Genomic DNA, 13,945 nt, shown 5'->3' with positions numbered 1-13,945 from the left:
TTAGAATTGTGATAACTGCACGATTGGTTTAGTCACAAATACAGACCTGAAATTCAGCATCTATGGCCTGGAATCTGTGTGCATCCAGAGGCAGCTGTTGGCAGATATCATCACAGCCTCTAAAGATGCTTTCTAGATAAGCCCACGTCCTCTGGACCTCTATCCAGACTGTGAGCACAGAGTCAGCCACAGTCAGCTGTTTTTGTAGCTCCATTACCTGGAACCGGAAGTGGTCTACATACTTGCTCTGAAAGATGCCCTGGAGCTGAACCTTAAGCACAATGACAAAGACAGCCTGAGCTTTGCCGGTTGAAAGGGTTTGGTTTAAATTCTTAAATTCACCAACCTCTACCTAATTTATGGTACGAAATCAGTCACATCTAGATAAATCTAATCTTAAAAAAAATTTATTAACATGAATTGCTATAAAATAGTAGGGTCTGTTTAGACAAAGATAGGGACATGATTTCTAATTGCTAGCTGTGACCACCCAATACATCTGGCATACGTGCACAAAGACTGCCATAGTGCAACAATGGCCTGTGTCCTACTGCAGCTATAAATCTAAGGACTCAATAGGGGCCTCTCTACTCTCAGCTGTGTTGTTAGACAGTCAGACGGAGCGGCCCCTTTCTGCACTTTCATTTCCATTCAGAGTTTAACTATCAGTTCTCACAGCCTTAGCTTTACAGCCATTATACATTCTGTGTGGTAAAGGGTCACACATACATTTTTTTCATTCATTTAGATACAGTATTTACCTGGTGATCCTCAAGAGTTTCAATAAGCTCCTCATCAAACTTAAGCAGTGGCAAAGATGTTTGGTAATGATGTTGATGAGAAAGCTCCATTGATGCCCATGTGCAACTTATTTCTGTAACAAGCTGAAATAAGGATTTGTGGAATGCATAATGTTAACAACATTAAAATCAGAACTCCACAAAGTAGTTAATACTATACAGTGGTAAGGAAGTCACCTCTGACCTATATGCAGTTACTGTAATACTGTATAGCTATTGATTGTCAGTTTTTTTAATCAAACAAAAAATACTTTATCTGAAGTCTTGTTATTGTGCTAAATAAACAAATAGAAAGACATACAGATACAAGATAAAATTACTGTTAGTAACTGAATTGAATGGAGTCAAACCTTCTCTAAGGCCATTTCTTTAACTGCTTTATCCACAATGTTCTGAATATCTTCTTCAAATAGGTGAAGCTGCAGAGCCAAGAGATCTTCCAATGTGGTGCTGTCCGTCACAATGAAGTCCATCTGTGCAAAAACCATTACAGTTACAGTATAGGGCAAACAGACTATTACAAAGCAAAAAGCCTATTCTGGTGTATTTCTTCACCTGTGTTATTTTAATTAGCTGCGCCCAGTGTCGTTCTCGTACTGCCTGGTTCTGTAACTGACTTACAGCCCACAAGGACGTCAAAAGGTTCTTTACATAGAGGTCCAGCCCAGAATACACTTCCCAAACACGAGCCTCTTTGTCAAGATTCCTTATGTCCTGCGCAAACAGAAGGTAGGTAAACATAATCAGTTATTAGGGACATCTGTTACAAATAGCAATGGTGCATGACAACATGACAGCAGGAGAGATTTGCTGGTGTGATGAAACACTGTTGGTGACCTCACCTTGGCAAACCTCCTCAATTCTGCATCCATCTGGTCCACGTTTATCTGCCTCCATTTGGTCTTTCCCCAATTCTCCACACTGCTCTGTACAGATAAAGACACGTGCAGAGGGGTCAGTGGGCTGAGGGGACTTAATGAGAACATTTAGGAGCTGCAGAGCATTTAAAGAATCAATGACAGTCCCCGCGAGGACAAAGTGGTCAACTCACTGAGTATTGGTTTATTGTGGTAAGGTAATGAGGCTTTTAGTTGTATTTCCTCAAGAAAGGAACATTTATATAGAAACGACTTGCCTGCACAAATGTAACAATGTCCCACAGTTCTTTGAGTACGGTGATCTCTCTTCTGCAAAGCTTGATGTCTTTGTAATCAGGGACAGTAACATCAAAGAGATTTGTGGATTCTTGAAGCTCTGCTAGTTCTTTCTCCAAATCTTGAATTGCTTTTTCAGACTGGGAAACAAGAAGTGAATTGTTTTATCCATAATGAATAATATAGCAATTTCTAACACTACAATCAAAGATTGGTTGCACTCGTACCTTGTCCAGACTAATGTAGGGATTCACTGCATGGTATCGGAAGGGCCCAGTGGCTCTGAACATCTCCCTAAATGTGCTTTGTTTCACCTGAAATATAACAAGCATCACTTTAGTAATATTCACTAAAGGTTGAAAAAATAAGAAGCACCACTTTTGTAATATTCACAAAGGTTGACAGCAATGCAACTGGTTAAACTTTGCATAAAAATTGTCCCAGGAATTTACAGCTAAAGGTGACTTGCCTCATGTGCCATGCATTGCCTTCGTAAAATCACCACTTCTTCATTTTGCAAGGGGGCCACTTCATGCTTCACCTTTAAGGCCAATTTTTTAGCCTCATTCCATTTCTCAGGGAGTTCCTAGAGAAGGAATTATGTTTATTTCCTAAAAGGCTAATTGGCTATATCCTGTAAAGTGTATATGCATTCCTGACTTCTCCTGTGCCTTACCTCCATGTAGGAGTAGACATGCTCAGGTATGGTCTCACCATACCGTTCCAAAAGGACTATTGTACCGTGAAGGGGCTCAAACATGCTGTCTGTTGCTTCCTGTCTTTCTCTGACAGCCAGCAGATGACCCATAACTCTCACCAAGCTCTGCTGGACTCCTTTACCCACATGCTGTCCAAGCCCATCAATAGTGGCTTGAACAAACTTCTGCAGCTCATCAAGACTGGGTCAAAAAACATACACCATTTAAAAAATAAGATAAAAAATAATATTTGTATTCTGAATTTAATAAGCAGTTTGCTACCTGTTAGTGACATGTGTCAACAGATGCTCTTTGAAAAGCCAGCTCCACTTCTTTATAGCATTAAGAAGGCTGGCTTTGAATAACTTTATATCCACCCGAAACCATCCACTGAACACTCTCAAGTCTTCAAGGTTGGAAATTTCAGCATAGAGATCTTCATAAAAATCTATCTGCACCATTACAGAAGAGGCATAACTAAGATTACAATTGTGACAACTGGCATATATGAAAAAACGTGATTATGATTTATTAATAAAAAGACTTACCTGTCTCTTGAAGTCATCTATTGTGGGTGGGCTCTCAGGCAGGTCATCTGTTCTATATACCTCTACCTCATCCATTGGAGGTGCACGTCCACACAGGAGGAACTGGCTGAGGATTTCAGCCCTGTCGTTTTGCCACAGATGGGTGAAGCAGTCAAACTTTCTCTTGTAATGTATCGCCATCTCCAGAACATTCTCTACTCGCTCCATTATTTCCTGTCTCAGGTCCAACAACTCCAACATGTCATTCATGACATCCTGCAAAAGGTATATGACATAAAACATCACAAAGTCACAAAGACCTACATGTACACAATATAACACAAACAATACAAGCAAATTTATCACAAAACCAGCTAACACATTACAGTTACAGTTACAGAGTTGCTGTATATTACCGTACATGATTTTGGACTAAGATGAAACTGGAGAAAACACATTTTTTATGCATTTGTTAAATCTACTGCATAATTAAACAATTCTGTTTATACCTGGTAGCTCTCCTTGTCCATATGAGCAGCCACTCTGCTGATATTTACTGAAGTTTTGAATATATCTCCGACCAGTCCTTCAATTGTATCATAGAGGCCATCCGCTGCATCTCGCTCCAGTGATGGAATATAATACATTCCAGAGCCACTCAGCATCAACTGAGCTTCAAACAGAGGGGCCTGCTTAGGCCATGAGTCCATGTTGTCCACAAAAAAGTAAAGAGATTGGCTAATGTAGCTGTAGAGCCCATCCACCACCATCTCGTCTATGTATTCCAGGTAAGACAGCCAGACTTCTGAAGAAGGGTCAGCATTGAAAAGGACCTTATTCTCCTGATGAGTTTGTAGAACATTGAAGAAATAGTTAGCTTTTTACATTCAATTACTGACTATTTGTTTTGATTTGTGTAAATGTACTGTATAAAGCAAAATCATTTCTGTCTTTTATTAAAAACCTCCACTACTCTTACGTAGCTATGTTTCATAGTAGAGGCCAGATGAAGGCTACGGTAGATTCTATTTTTATTATCAGGAAAATCCAACAAAAGAAATTCCATTAATTAGTTGAATAAAAGCATTAACATTCATCTTTAAAATTCACATGATGTCATCATTAATTTATTTATATTCACCTGTATCAGCCCATGGATATAGTCACCATCTTGCTTCATGCTGTTGTACTTCTTGTTGACGTGATCTCTTCTGTCTTCTAGCTGTATTAGTGAGCCTTTCTTGCTGTCTTTTCTGCAAAACATGGAGTGTTTGCTCCATCCCTTCATAACTGACTGAATGGATTTACAGTTTTCCTTGGCTTTACTGACACGACATGCGAGGTCTTGGACCACGTCTTTACTGGTCCTAACGAAGCTCCAGCAATCCTGATGCTGCCACGTCAGGTCAGTTTCAGCCCTCGTCAATAGCAGGTCTATGGATTCCAGCTCAGCTCTGATGAGAGGAAGTTCTACCTCTAGCACTGTCTGTCTGACTTGATTGTATTGTTGTACTAACTGCTGCACATTGCTCACATACTGGAAAACAAAAACAAAACAGCACACAGTGTTTAGGAGTTGAGTGCATTACTGTAAATGAGCCCAGAAACTATTTAATTTTTTTCTGACCTTTGTAAACATGTCACGCTTCTCAAAGACAGTGACTGCAACATCAGGGATATTAATCTCACTGAAATGTTTAATATACTTCACATCTTTCAAGACTTCAGACAGCTGAGGAATAAAAGAAAATGGTGATTAATATATGTATTAATATATACATACTTTGTCTTTTCTAACTAGTAACTAGTGTTACTGTTAGTTTTCTCACGGTGTGACTACTGTATGATAGATTATATATGATATAATATATATCAACTCTACCGCATTAAAGGATTGGAGAGAATAGGAAAATTTTATAACTACCTTTGGATTGAAGTTGACTGAGATCAACCCAGATGAGGCATCTCTCAAGATAAGTGGCTGGTTCAGGTTGATCAGGCATTCCTCTTTCAAGCTATTACACCAATTGGAGTAAATGTCCTTCTCATACTGGTCCAAAAGACCTAACATCTCCATATACATGTGGCACTCCTTTACCATGTCCAAACCTCCAGGACTAAACACATTACGATTCATCAGGCAGGCAGTGAGCATGGTAATTTTTAAGTTTACTTGTATTATCTAATGTATTTATGAGTCAATCAATAGATGTCTCAACTAATGAATATCTCAGAACAACAAGGTGTTTACTTACATGTCAGACAGTAATCTGACCTTTTCCCATGGTGTTTGGATTCGTTCCCTGAGCATTTTTGCCCACTTCAAAGCTCCAGAGGTGTGAGCCATGTTTTTAGTCAAACCTCTCTCCATCTGTGAAAAAGAAAAGAAAGGAAAATAATTTCTCAAGGGAAACTGAACTGAGCCTTCAATTTAAAATACTAATATTTTACTTTACAATAGAGTACCTCAATGAGTTGTGAATTAAATATGCATTTACAGTTTTCCAGCTCTTCTCTCAACAGTCGCTGCAGCAGAAGGAAGTTGGGGCTGAATATCTGTCTAATTTGTCTTCTCTTCAGGAATGGTGCAACAATAGTTACAAGCTGAAAGAAAATACATTGGTGACTTACTTGTTTGCACTGTAACTAACACTGTATCAATCGTTAATATCATTCCATTACAATCTTCAGTTTTACTTACTTTTAAAACCGATTCCAGTCCTGAACAATCCTTAAAAGCCGAGCACAGAAGGCTAGCAAGGCGGCACTCAAAGTCCACAAGCCAGGCTTTGAAAGCCTTATACTCATTTTCAAATACCTTATGAGAAATTGAAACAAATTGGCCTTTGTGTCAGAATTCCAGTTTAATCTTATGTACTGTAACATGAAGTTTTAGCATTGCTGCACAAAATTCATATGTATATACAGTACTATATGTGTTATGAGCCGTTAACAGAAAACAATTAAACACAAAAATTTCATTGCTCCAGCTTAATAAACTCGTATCCTATCCTAACACTGCAGTTTAGTCATCACCTGAGATTTTAGGTCAAGTGTGTTGTTTTCACTGTGCTTCAGAACTTGGCAGGAAGTACTGAACTCTTTGAACATCTCAGCAGTGCGCTGGCTGTAGGGTTTTCCTTTAGGACCACCAAACTCTAGCTTTTCCATGCGCTGGAAGTCAAGCATGATTTCAAACAAGTCCTGCAAAGACAAAACATTGCAACAGAAAATATTTAACATGTTACATACTGTGCAACATGAATGATGACTGTGACAAAAAAATCAGATCTCACCTCCAGTTGTTGCATACGATTAAGGAACTGGTTGAAACGTGCAAAAACCATGACAGATGGGAAATCCCAGGGTGCATGTTTCACATGGCTGGCTAACCTCATCCTCTGGGTCTGGTAACAATCTGTGAAATGTCTGAAGACCTTTATCACGTTCTTTACCATTTGTAGACTTTCCTCTGCATCTTCTCTGAGTAAGAGATCTTTAGAAAGGTACATGGAAGCCTAAAAGATGAAATACTGTATGTGAATTTGTTACAGATGAAAACCAGTGATGTAAAATGTGGTGGTTGACTAACATGAGTAATTAAAAGTTCATTTGAAGAACTGATGCTGTCAGTCATGAGAATTCTTACCTGTTCAATGAGCAGATTGCAGAGTTCCTGCAATAACCCGACAAAGCGTGCTGGCTTTTGGTAAGATAGGCAGTTTGTCCAGATCAGGAAGAGTGTGTGAAACAATGAAGGGATGAACTTTGTGAAGTGAATAAACTGCTCCCTTTCTAGTTGAGATAGTTCTTTACATAGTGGCTGCAGATGGAGGTCAATGTCCTGGGCTTCCTGTAGTGCTTTTGGAAAAAAGACATAAAACTATTAATTGAAAACAATTTTATTTTATTATGAGGTTTTTCTGTGGATCAGATAGTTAACTAGTCTCAAACTACTATTTTATTTGGTGCCGACAAAACAGCTAATGTTACCATGAAACACATTTCCAATTAAATTGTTGATTGTGGGATGATAGCTGCTATCCATCATCTCCAGTAGCACTGCCATCTGTTGAACACTGGGACTCTGAAGCTGCATGTCAAAGTTTGTACATTTTAATAGCATGAATGTCAGGAAGCAAAAAACATTAACAGTTGATAAAGATAAGGAGCAGAGGGGAGGTTACCTGATTATAAATGTTCTGTATATTGCACTTCCTGGAGGACCAAAACTTCAGTTCTTTAATGGGAACTGGATTACAGCCCATCATGAACAAGTCTGATGAATCTTCCTGTAAAACTTTCTGGATCAAATTGGTCCAGTCAATTACCTGTGACTCTATGGCATGGGCTAGTGCCCTGTCATAGTGGCCATACCTACGTGTGAAAACACATTAGAGTATTAAAATAGCATTACACTCTTTAAAACTGACCTGTCAAGTAAAAATATGCTTTCTTACAAGGTATTGCATGAATTTTCCATCCAAGCTGTTGCCTTTGGAATTGGGAGAACAGTCTTTCCTAAAAACTGGCCCTGTACAACCGATGTCTTATGATACATGCTCTCAACATGTCGGAGGAGGTCTTCGGACATCAGATTTGGCCACGTATGATGGTTACTGTTATTTGACAGCAGTGGAACACACACCTTGGAAAGAAACGTCATGAATGCACACGGAGCTTATAATTATAATCTAAACTATGGCGGCGCGTGTTGAGATCACCTGCTGAACGGTGGTCGTCACCTGCAGCACTGGTGATGGAGACTGGAGGCCAAAGAGCAGCAGCTCCCTGTAGTTGTGAGAGCTGATGGGACCATTTCTCTTCTTGAGGATGTAGATTTGCTTGTTTTGAGCAGCACGTGGGACCTACATTTAAAATGATACAAGCTTGTAACTACAGCCATTTAATCTTATCTGCTGTCAGACTGCACAACGTTCAATCTCAAATATCTTGGCGATTTCCTAAATATAACGTTACATGCCAAGCTAGTCATAGAGATGTTGTACCTCATTAAAAGAAACCAGGCGACCTTGGTTTGACACAGAGAAGAATATCACGGACTCCTTATCGAAGAAGTTCCTCATTAATGCCTGGAAGTCTTCGTGGACCGCGCTCTTCGCCCAAGTTTCACGTCGCAGCCGCAGCAGCCCGCAAACTTTCTCCTCGACAAACTTAACTCTGACGTCCGCAAGAAAACAAGGCTCACTCTCCTCGTCGGCCATTGTTTCGCCGCAAACTCGCCCTCAGACAAACGCGAATAAGAGAAGACGCACGTGTGACAGCTCTAGAAACTCTACATTATCTATTACACATGTTAGAACAGTTTAAGCTTACAGCTTGCGTGCACTGGCCGCTGGTGTCTGTCGCACATGCGCATTTCGTTGCTAAGCAACAAGCCCTACTCTCAATCACTGCCAGGTGCAAGTGTTTAGCCGGCGCTAGCTCCAAATTTAACTTTAGCAATAGTTTCCCGGTAAAGTAAGAATTATTTTCAAATCCAAAAACGTGAAATCAACAAAACTTTATTAAACCTTTAGAGAAGTTAAAGCCTGTCCTGTGTTTTGATACACTACATTATGTTACACAAATGTTTGTCACAATCTATTTTTGTCAAAATGCATGTTATATATTATTCATTATTGTGTATATATAATTATTATATAATGTTATAGATGAGGAAAACAATGTTGAGCCATATACGAAAACCTGGACACTGAAAAAACTGTGGCCCACAGTATTTTCATTTTAGTTTTTATGGTCATTTGAATGTTTCTAATTGAAACTATAGTGAATTTAACCCTGTGTTAGATTGTGGCTGAACGTATGTGATATATGTGTATGTTAGAGAGGGACTGGTCTGTTGTCTCAGCAGCAGCAGCAGCCATTTACTACCCCTCATTTCATGGTAGCTTAGACGTCAGACATACTTGTTGCAACAGCGTATACATTTAATTAGCCGACTGGTGCTGTGATCTATTAGTACGTAGTGATGTTAATATATAAGATATTGCTTGTTTCTGATAAATGCATTTTCCTAACATCAAGATCTGGATCCTGGTGAAGCGAAGGATGAGGACAGTGAGACAAACGCGCCACGTTCGCAGGTGGCTCGACCATTTTGGACCTCATCACTAACAATGACAAGACCACCTACGGGGAGGAGATTGCCTGCCTGTTGCTATGGTGCTAATAACAAGTTGGAAGGAATGCGTTCAAGCAGTTAAGAGGAAGATGGCTCCTAATGTAATCCACACGCTTATTTTACTCGGAAAATCAGCACGGATGTTAACATGAGTCATTGAATTTGCCCGAAAGCCCGTTGGCCCTAAACGGAATCGCACTCTGTCAGTTATCATCATAATATGAAAGGTGATGCAAAGGTCAGCGGTTTGCAGTCCAGTCCATGTATTGCGTTAGTTTTACACTTATCACTCTTTCTTTTATTTATAACCTGACCTATAAGAGAAACATGCAATGAAAGAAACACCTTTTTGCTTCCCTTTCTACCAGCTGCCTCTGATCTACTGGCTATAACGCCATAAAGCACAGAGGACAACTGGGCCCTCCCAGGCAACCAGAAACTATTCCTTAGCAAACAGCACTGTTCAAACGTGGCTCTGTACCTTCCATCCCCTCAGCTGCTGACTTACACCAGCCAGCGTTCCTGTCTTCACACAGTACTTGCTGTAAGGTGGTAGTGGTTAACCTACTTGTCGTACAACCGACTCGGAATAATGCCCTTTAGATAGTTAGACTTGTAAATGTGAAGTGACCTACAGTATAAATACTATAATCATTGGCATGAGGTACTGACACAGCTAAGCTTTGTTGTTGATGCTGTATTGATTTGCAAACCTGTTTCACAGAACAGTCCCTCGTCACGACAGCAGTCAATTTAACAGGCACGGAACAAAATGTTTCAATGATCAGTTGATACAGTATAGAGTTTCAAATATGCTGACAGTCTATGATAGAACATGAGTAGAGTGGATCATTTTCAGCAAGATGCTTAGACTAGGTTGACATTGTTTTCTCTATAATCCTACTGCTGTTTGTAACTTTTATTTTGCACGTTTCAAAATATCCTTGTTCAATTGAAAACTTGAAAAACTGAAATTTACAAACTTGTTGCTTCACATTTGTGTTGTTGTTTTGTCGCTAGATGTGACTGAATCTGTGTGGACTAGTAGATGACCCACCTGATAGCAGCAGTCACCTGCGGTGTAGGTGAATCGCAGAGACCGGGAGGTCCACACCTCAACGACGCCCTCTACAGGTAACACTAGGGTAAGACCTGCCCCCCAAAGTGGTCGTTCATCAGCAAAGAACAGCAAAATAAAAAACATTTGCACAGTGCAAAATCAAAATGTCGTCTCAAATGACTTGACAACATGTATCTAATTGCTCCCTTTGTTAATAATAAATGTTTGGAAAGGAAAATCATTTATGACCTTATGTTTAATTATTCATTGTTAAATAAACGATGAAGTCCAAACCCATTTAGTAGCTTCAGGACGGGTTTGTCTCTGTGCTCGGTGTGAGGCTGCTGCTGCTGTGTGCAGGCTCCATGACAGGCGTCCTGTAGAGGGCACTGGCTTTTCTCTTTTGGCAGACTTTCACGTCAGACGCACAGGAGTTGGAGATCCGAGGAGGAAAATGACACAGTACGAGCCCGCCGAGGCCGCTTGTCGACTTTAAACGACCCAAATTAAGCCAAAGCGAGAGAAATGACAAGCAGCTGTGTGACAAAAGTCAATTTGCAAAGCGCATTCAAAAACATACACAAGCGGGGAGCGCCCAGCGTGCGCCTGTGGTTTAATGACCTCCGGGCCACATAACGTCTGATCGCGCTGACTAAATAATAATATCCCGTCAGTCACGCCGTCATAAGTGATTGATTCGCTTACCTCCAAAAATACAGACACCATAAACTAGTTTGGATGCGTTGGTAGAAAATAATAGCCTGTATGTGAAGCATTTCGCCCTGTAGTAAATGAACGCCCCCGTATTAAAAGGCTTCAAACTGCAGCGCTGACAGCGCGACCGCTGTAGGGGGATCACACAGCATCCTAGCAGATAGTGCTCAAGCTCTGGGGGTGTTATGTAAGCCTCAGAATGAACAAATTTGTCAGCCCACACCCGAGGCCATGTGGTGATGGATATGGTGTCCTGGGGGAGCAGGGAAGCCGCAGAACCACAGCCGGTGGCTTATCTTGAAAGACTTGTTTTAAGTGTTCCTCTGTTGGGAGACAAAGGCTTTAAGAGCACCCATTACCTCCCAATTGTTGTACAATCCCAATTGTTTAGCTGGTTCACACATCCTAGCGCATATGCTATGCATTCGGCTTAGGTTAAACCTGCTGATCTGGGCTTTGAAGCATGGAGGGTTTAATGGACAAGCGAAATAAAAAGTATTCATAGCAGATAAAATGTAGATTCTGGTTGGAGCATCAGAGTCCTGGCGGGTTTTGATCAGCCTGACTGTGGCCTTACGTACAGGATTCCCCCCTAGGACTCCCAGGCCACTTGCGTCTGAGGGGCCGGTTTATCCCACTTAATCGGCATCCTCAGAGACTGGCACTGCCCCCACGGCCATAATGCCTGGGGTCACCCTGGGCTCCTGAAAATGGAGTGAAGCCTCCCCAGACAATGCTGCTGTCAGTCAGCCTTAACCTGAGCCGGGCCCTTTATCCCTCATATAGTGTACTTGTGTAATCATTCACTCCATAAATGCAAATTAGTCTCATCAATGTTTTGACTCACACAGTGCGAGGATACACGAAGAGCATTTCTGCATATAAAATACTGTTCTCACAGCAGCGTTCTCTGCATAATGGACTATACTGTGGGTCAAATCATGGGTGTCCTCCATGGTAATCACACACGCACCTGCTGGGATGAGATCATGCTTTCTCCAGATATATGGCCAGTAAACATATCTAGATTGTTCCTTTATATTCGCACATGAAACGGCAAATTCACCCTACCTCTGTGAGATGAGTCTTTTTAGGCCCATTGTTACAGTTAGACGTCGCTGAAAAGGCCTTTATCTGAAAAGTAACCAAAGAGGCGGCGGAGCGCTTCCTGCAATTTGCGGGAGCTCTTCCGCTTTGTTCAGGCTGTAATTTGTACTCGCTTGGATGATGCACACAGTCCGTGGTTTGGGGCTCGTACTGATAATCTCCCAGGGGCTCGTGTCAGTCCGGCACCATTATAAATGACAGCGCTGAGTGAGCCTGCTCCTCAACCTGTTGGCTTCCTTGTGCGCCTCCGATTTCCCAATCCCGGCACGAGCTGCGGAGCGCCGACGCTCCGTGAGATATTCCGGTCACAGGCCGTGATTTATGTCGTGGCGGAGCGCGGCTCGGCGGTGCGAGCATCACAGGTGCTGCGGAGCCGCGGTAAAAACCTTTAATATGCACGCCTCGCGGTCGCTGCCAGGGCCCAGCGCAGGGATTACTGCCACTCAGCGAGGGAATGGGTCAATAAATGCTTAAAATTCATCCGAGGCCTACAGTCGGAAAGGTGCTTGTACCACGCTGGGTTGAAACCTGTGGTTTCAGCAGAGGTACAGTATTACAGCAGATCACTACCAACACATCTCACTCCATATAAACCTGATCTATTTGCTTCCTTTAATAAGACCCATTATTCTCCTTTATATTACACGAGCCCTTCTATACCACTTGTAAAGTAAATCAGCCAAGGCCGAGGTAGCGGCTCCATTGGCTGTTAATTACCCCAGTGTTGACTTTGCCGTTAAGTGAAGGGGGCGACCTTTGCACATCGGGCCACAGTTAAAGTCTGCGCACACGATGGAGAGGACGGACTGAACGGCTCTCATTCAGCGCTCGAGTGAATGCACGCGTCACAGTTTGCGCGGCAGCGGTCCACGTTTTACCCGTGCGTGTGTCTCCCAGAGTTGTGACATGTTATGAAAATAATCTTACAATCGCTGCCAATCTCCATAGGGACGTGCAGCGACAGTATCATTTGACTATGACTGTAATCGGGCATTTTTCTGTAAAAGGTTATACCACTAACAAGGGAAACAGATGTAGTTTATCATTAAATGTAATGACACTAATTATGCCATAGCTTGTCGTCAAAAAAAAATTTCCATTCAGAGATTTATTTGGGTTCTTCCTGCCAGGGAGCTGGATTTTGTCTTGACATGTCGGAGACAACTTCATGTGCACTAACAACCTTCTTGCATGATTTAATAATAGTGATCTGTGTTAATCACCCATCCTCCCTTTTCCGCTTTTTCATACTTTGCCAGAGGCTTCGCTGTGAAGGTACCTGACTGCTCCCCCGTCCTGCTTCCTTTTAAGTCTGAGGATAAATGTGTATGGAAATGCAGTGACCTTTTCAACTCTAGCCTCTACTGAGAATCCCTGAAGCTGTTGCAGTTTGTACTGTCTTCGTACACTATGATAATAATATTTAGATTATCATTTGCATTTGAAGGTCCTTGTGTACGACATGAGCTGATAGTTGAAAATTTTATCCTGGCATTTTTGCTCTGATTGCTTTTTTGAAAAGATAAATAAATTGTATGTAAATTGTAAATGCAAATCCAAATGTAGCCGCTGAGGTCAAATTTAAAACGATATTGTGTTTGTGAATTTTGATATAGATATGCACGATTTTACATAAACACAAGGCCCAAGAAAACACTATATACCTGAAACCGTCACAGCTTTTTCTACTGTAAAATACAGTCTCAACTAGTCTGCAATAACTGCCTTTACTAGATATTT

General features: G+C 41.3%; 1 protein-coding gene across 4 annotated transcripts in view; it reads right to left on the bottom strand.

Moving 5' to 3' along the window:
- Positions 1-8,991, bottom strand: part of LOC114842460 (dynein axonemal heavy chain 11) — a 33,704-nt gene extending 24,713 nt beyond the window's left edge. For 2 of the 4 annotated variants that reach the window (XR_008692747.1, XM_055502943.1), the window contains exons 1-26: positions 8,189-8,991; positions 7,904-8,047; positions 7,640-7,827; positions 7,367-7,556; positions 7,173-7,272; positions 6,829-7,040; positions 6,476-6,697; positions 6,216-6,383; positions 5,881-5,997; positions 5,646-5,783; positions 5,435-5,550; positions 5,104-5,296; positions 4,807-4,911; positions 4,321-4,716; positions 3,689-4,021; positions 3,201-3,455; positions 2,935-3,104; positions 2,631-2,853; positions 2,424-2,540; positions 2,182-2,268; positions 1,936-2,094; positions 1,643-1,726; positions 1,356-1,514; positions 1,151-1,273; positions 762-884; positions 47-271 (exon numbers count right to left, since the gene is read on the bottom strand). Coding sequence is in view for 3 of the 4 variants with exons in the window: in XM_055502943.1 (XP_055358918.1) it covers positions 47-271; positions 762-884; positions 1,151-1,273; positions 1,356-1,514; positions 1,643-1,726; positions 1,936-2,094; positions 2,182-2,268; positions 2,424-2,540; positions 2,631-2,853; positions 2,935-3,104; positions 3,201-3,455; positions 3,689-4,021; positions 4,321-4,716; positions 4,807-4,911; positions 5,104-5,296; positions 5,435-5,550; positions 5,646-5,783; positions 5,881-5,997; positions 6,216-6,383; positions 6,476-6,697; positions 6,829-7,040; positions 7,173-7,272; positions 7,367-7,556; positions 7,640-7,827; positions 7,904-8,047; positions 8,189-8,404 (4,563 nt within the window). In the remaining variant the exon portion in view is untranslated. The remainder of the gene's footprint in view (positions 1-46; positions 272-761; positions 885-1,150; positions 1,274-1,355; positions 1,515-1,642; positions 1,727-1,935; positions 2,095-2,181; positions 2,269-2,423; positions 2,541-2,630; positions 2,854-2,934; positions 3,105-3,200; positions 3,456-3,688; positions 4,022-4,320; positions 4,717-4,806; positions 4,912-5,103; positions 5,297-5,434; positions 5,551-5,645; positions 5,784-5,880; positions 5,998-6,215; positions 6,384-6,475; positions 6,698-6,828; positions 7,041-7,172; positions 7,273-7,366; positions 7,557-7,639; positions 7,828-7,903; positions 8,048-8,188) is intronic. The other 2 variants (XM_055502942.1, XM_029127980.3) reach the window with 1 other exon arrangement.
- Between the last annotated feature and the right edge of the window lie 4,954 nt (positions 8,992-13,945).

Source organism: Betta splendens, chromosome 16 (genome assembly GCF_900634795.4).
Source record: "Betta splendens chromosome 16, fBetSpl5.4, whole genome shotgun sequence".
Lineage (NCBI taxonomy): Eukaryota > Metazoa > Chordata > Actinopteri > Anabantiformes > Osphronemidae > Betta > Betta splendens.
Note: the sequence above shows the minus strand (reverse complement) of the source record. Positions and strands in the feature narration are given on the sequence as shown.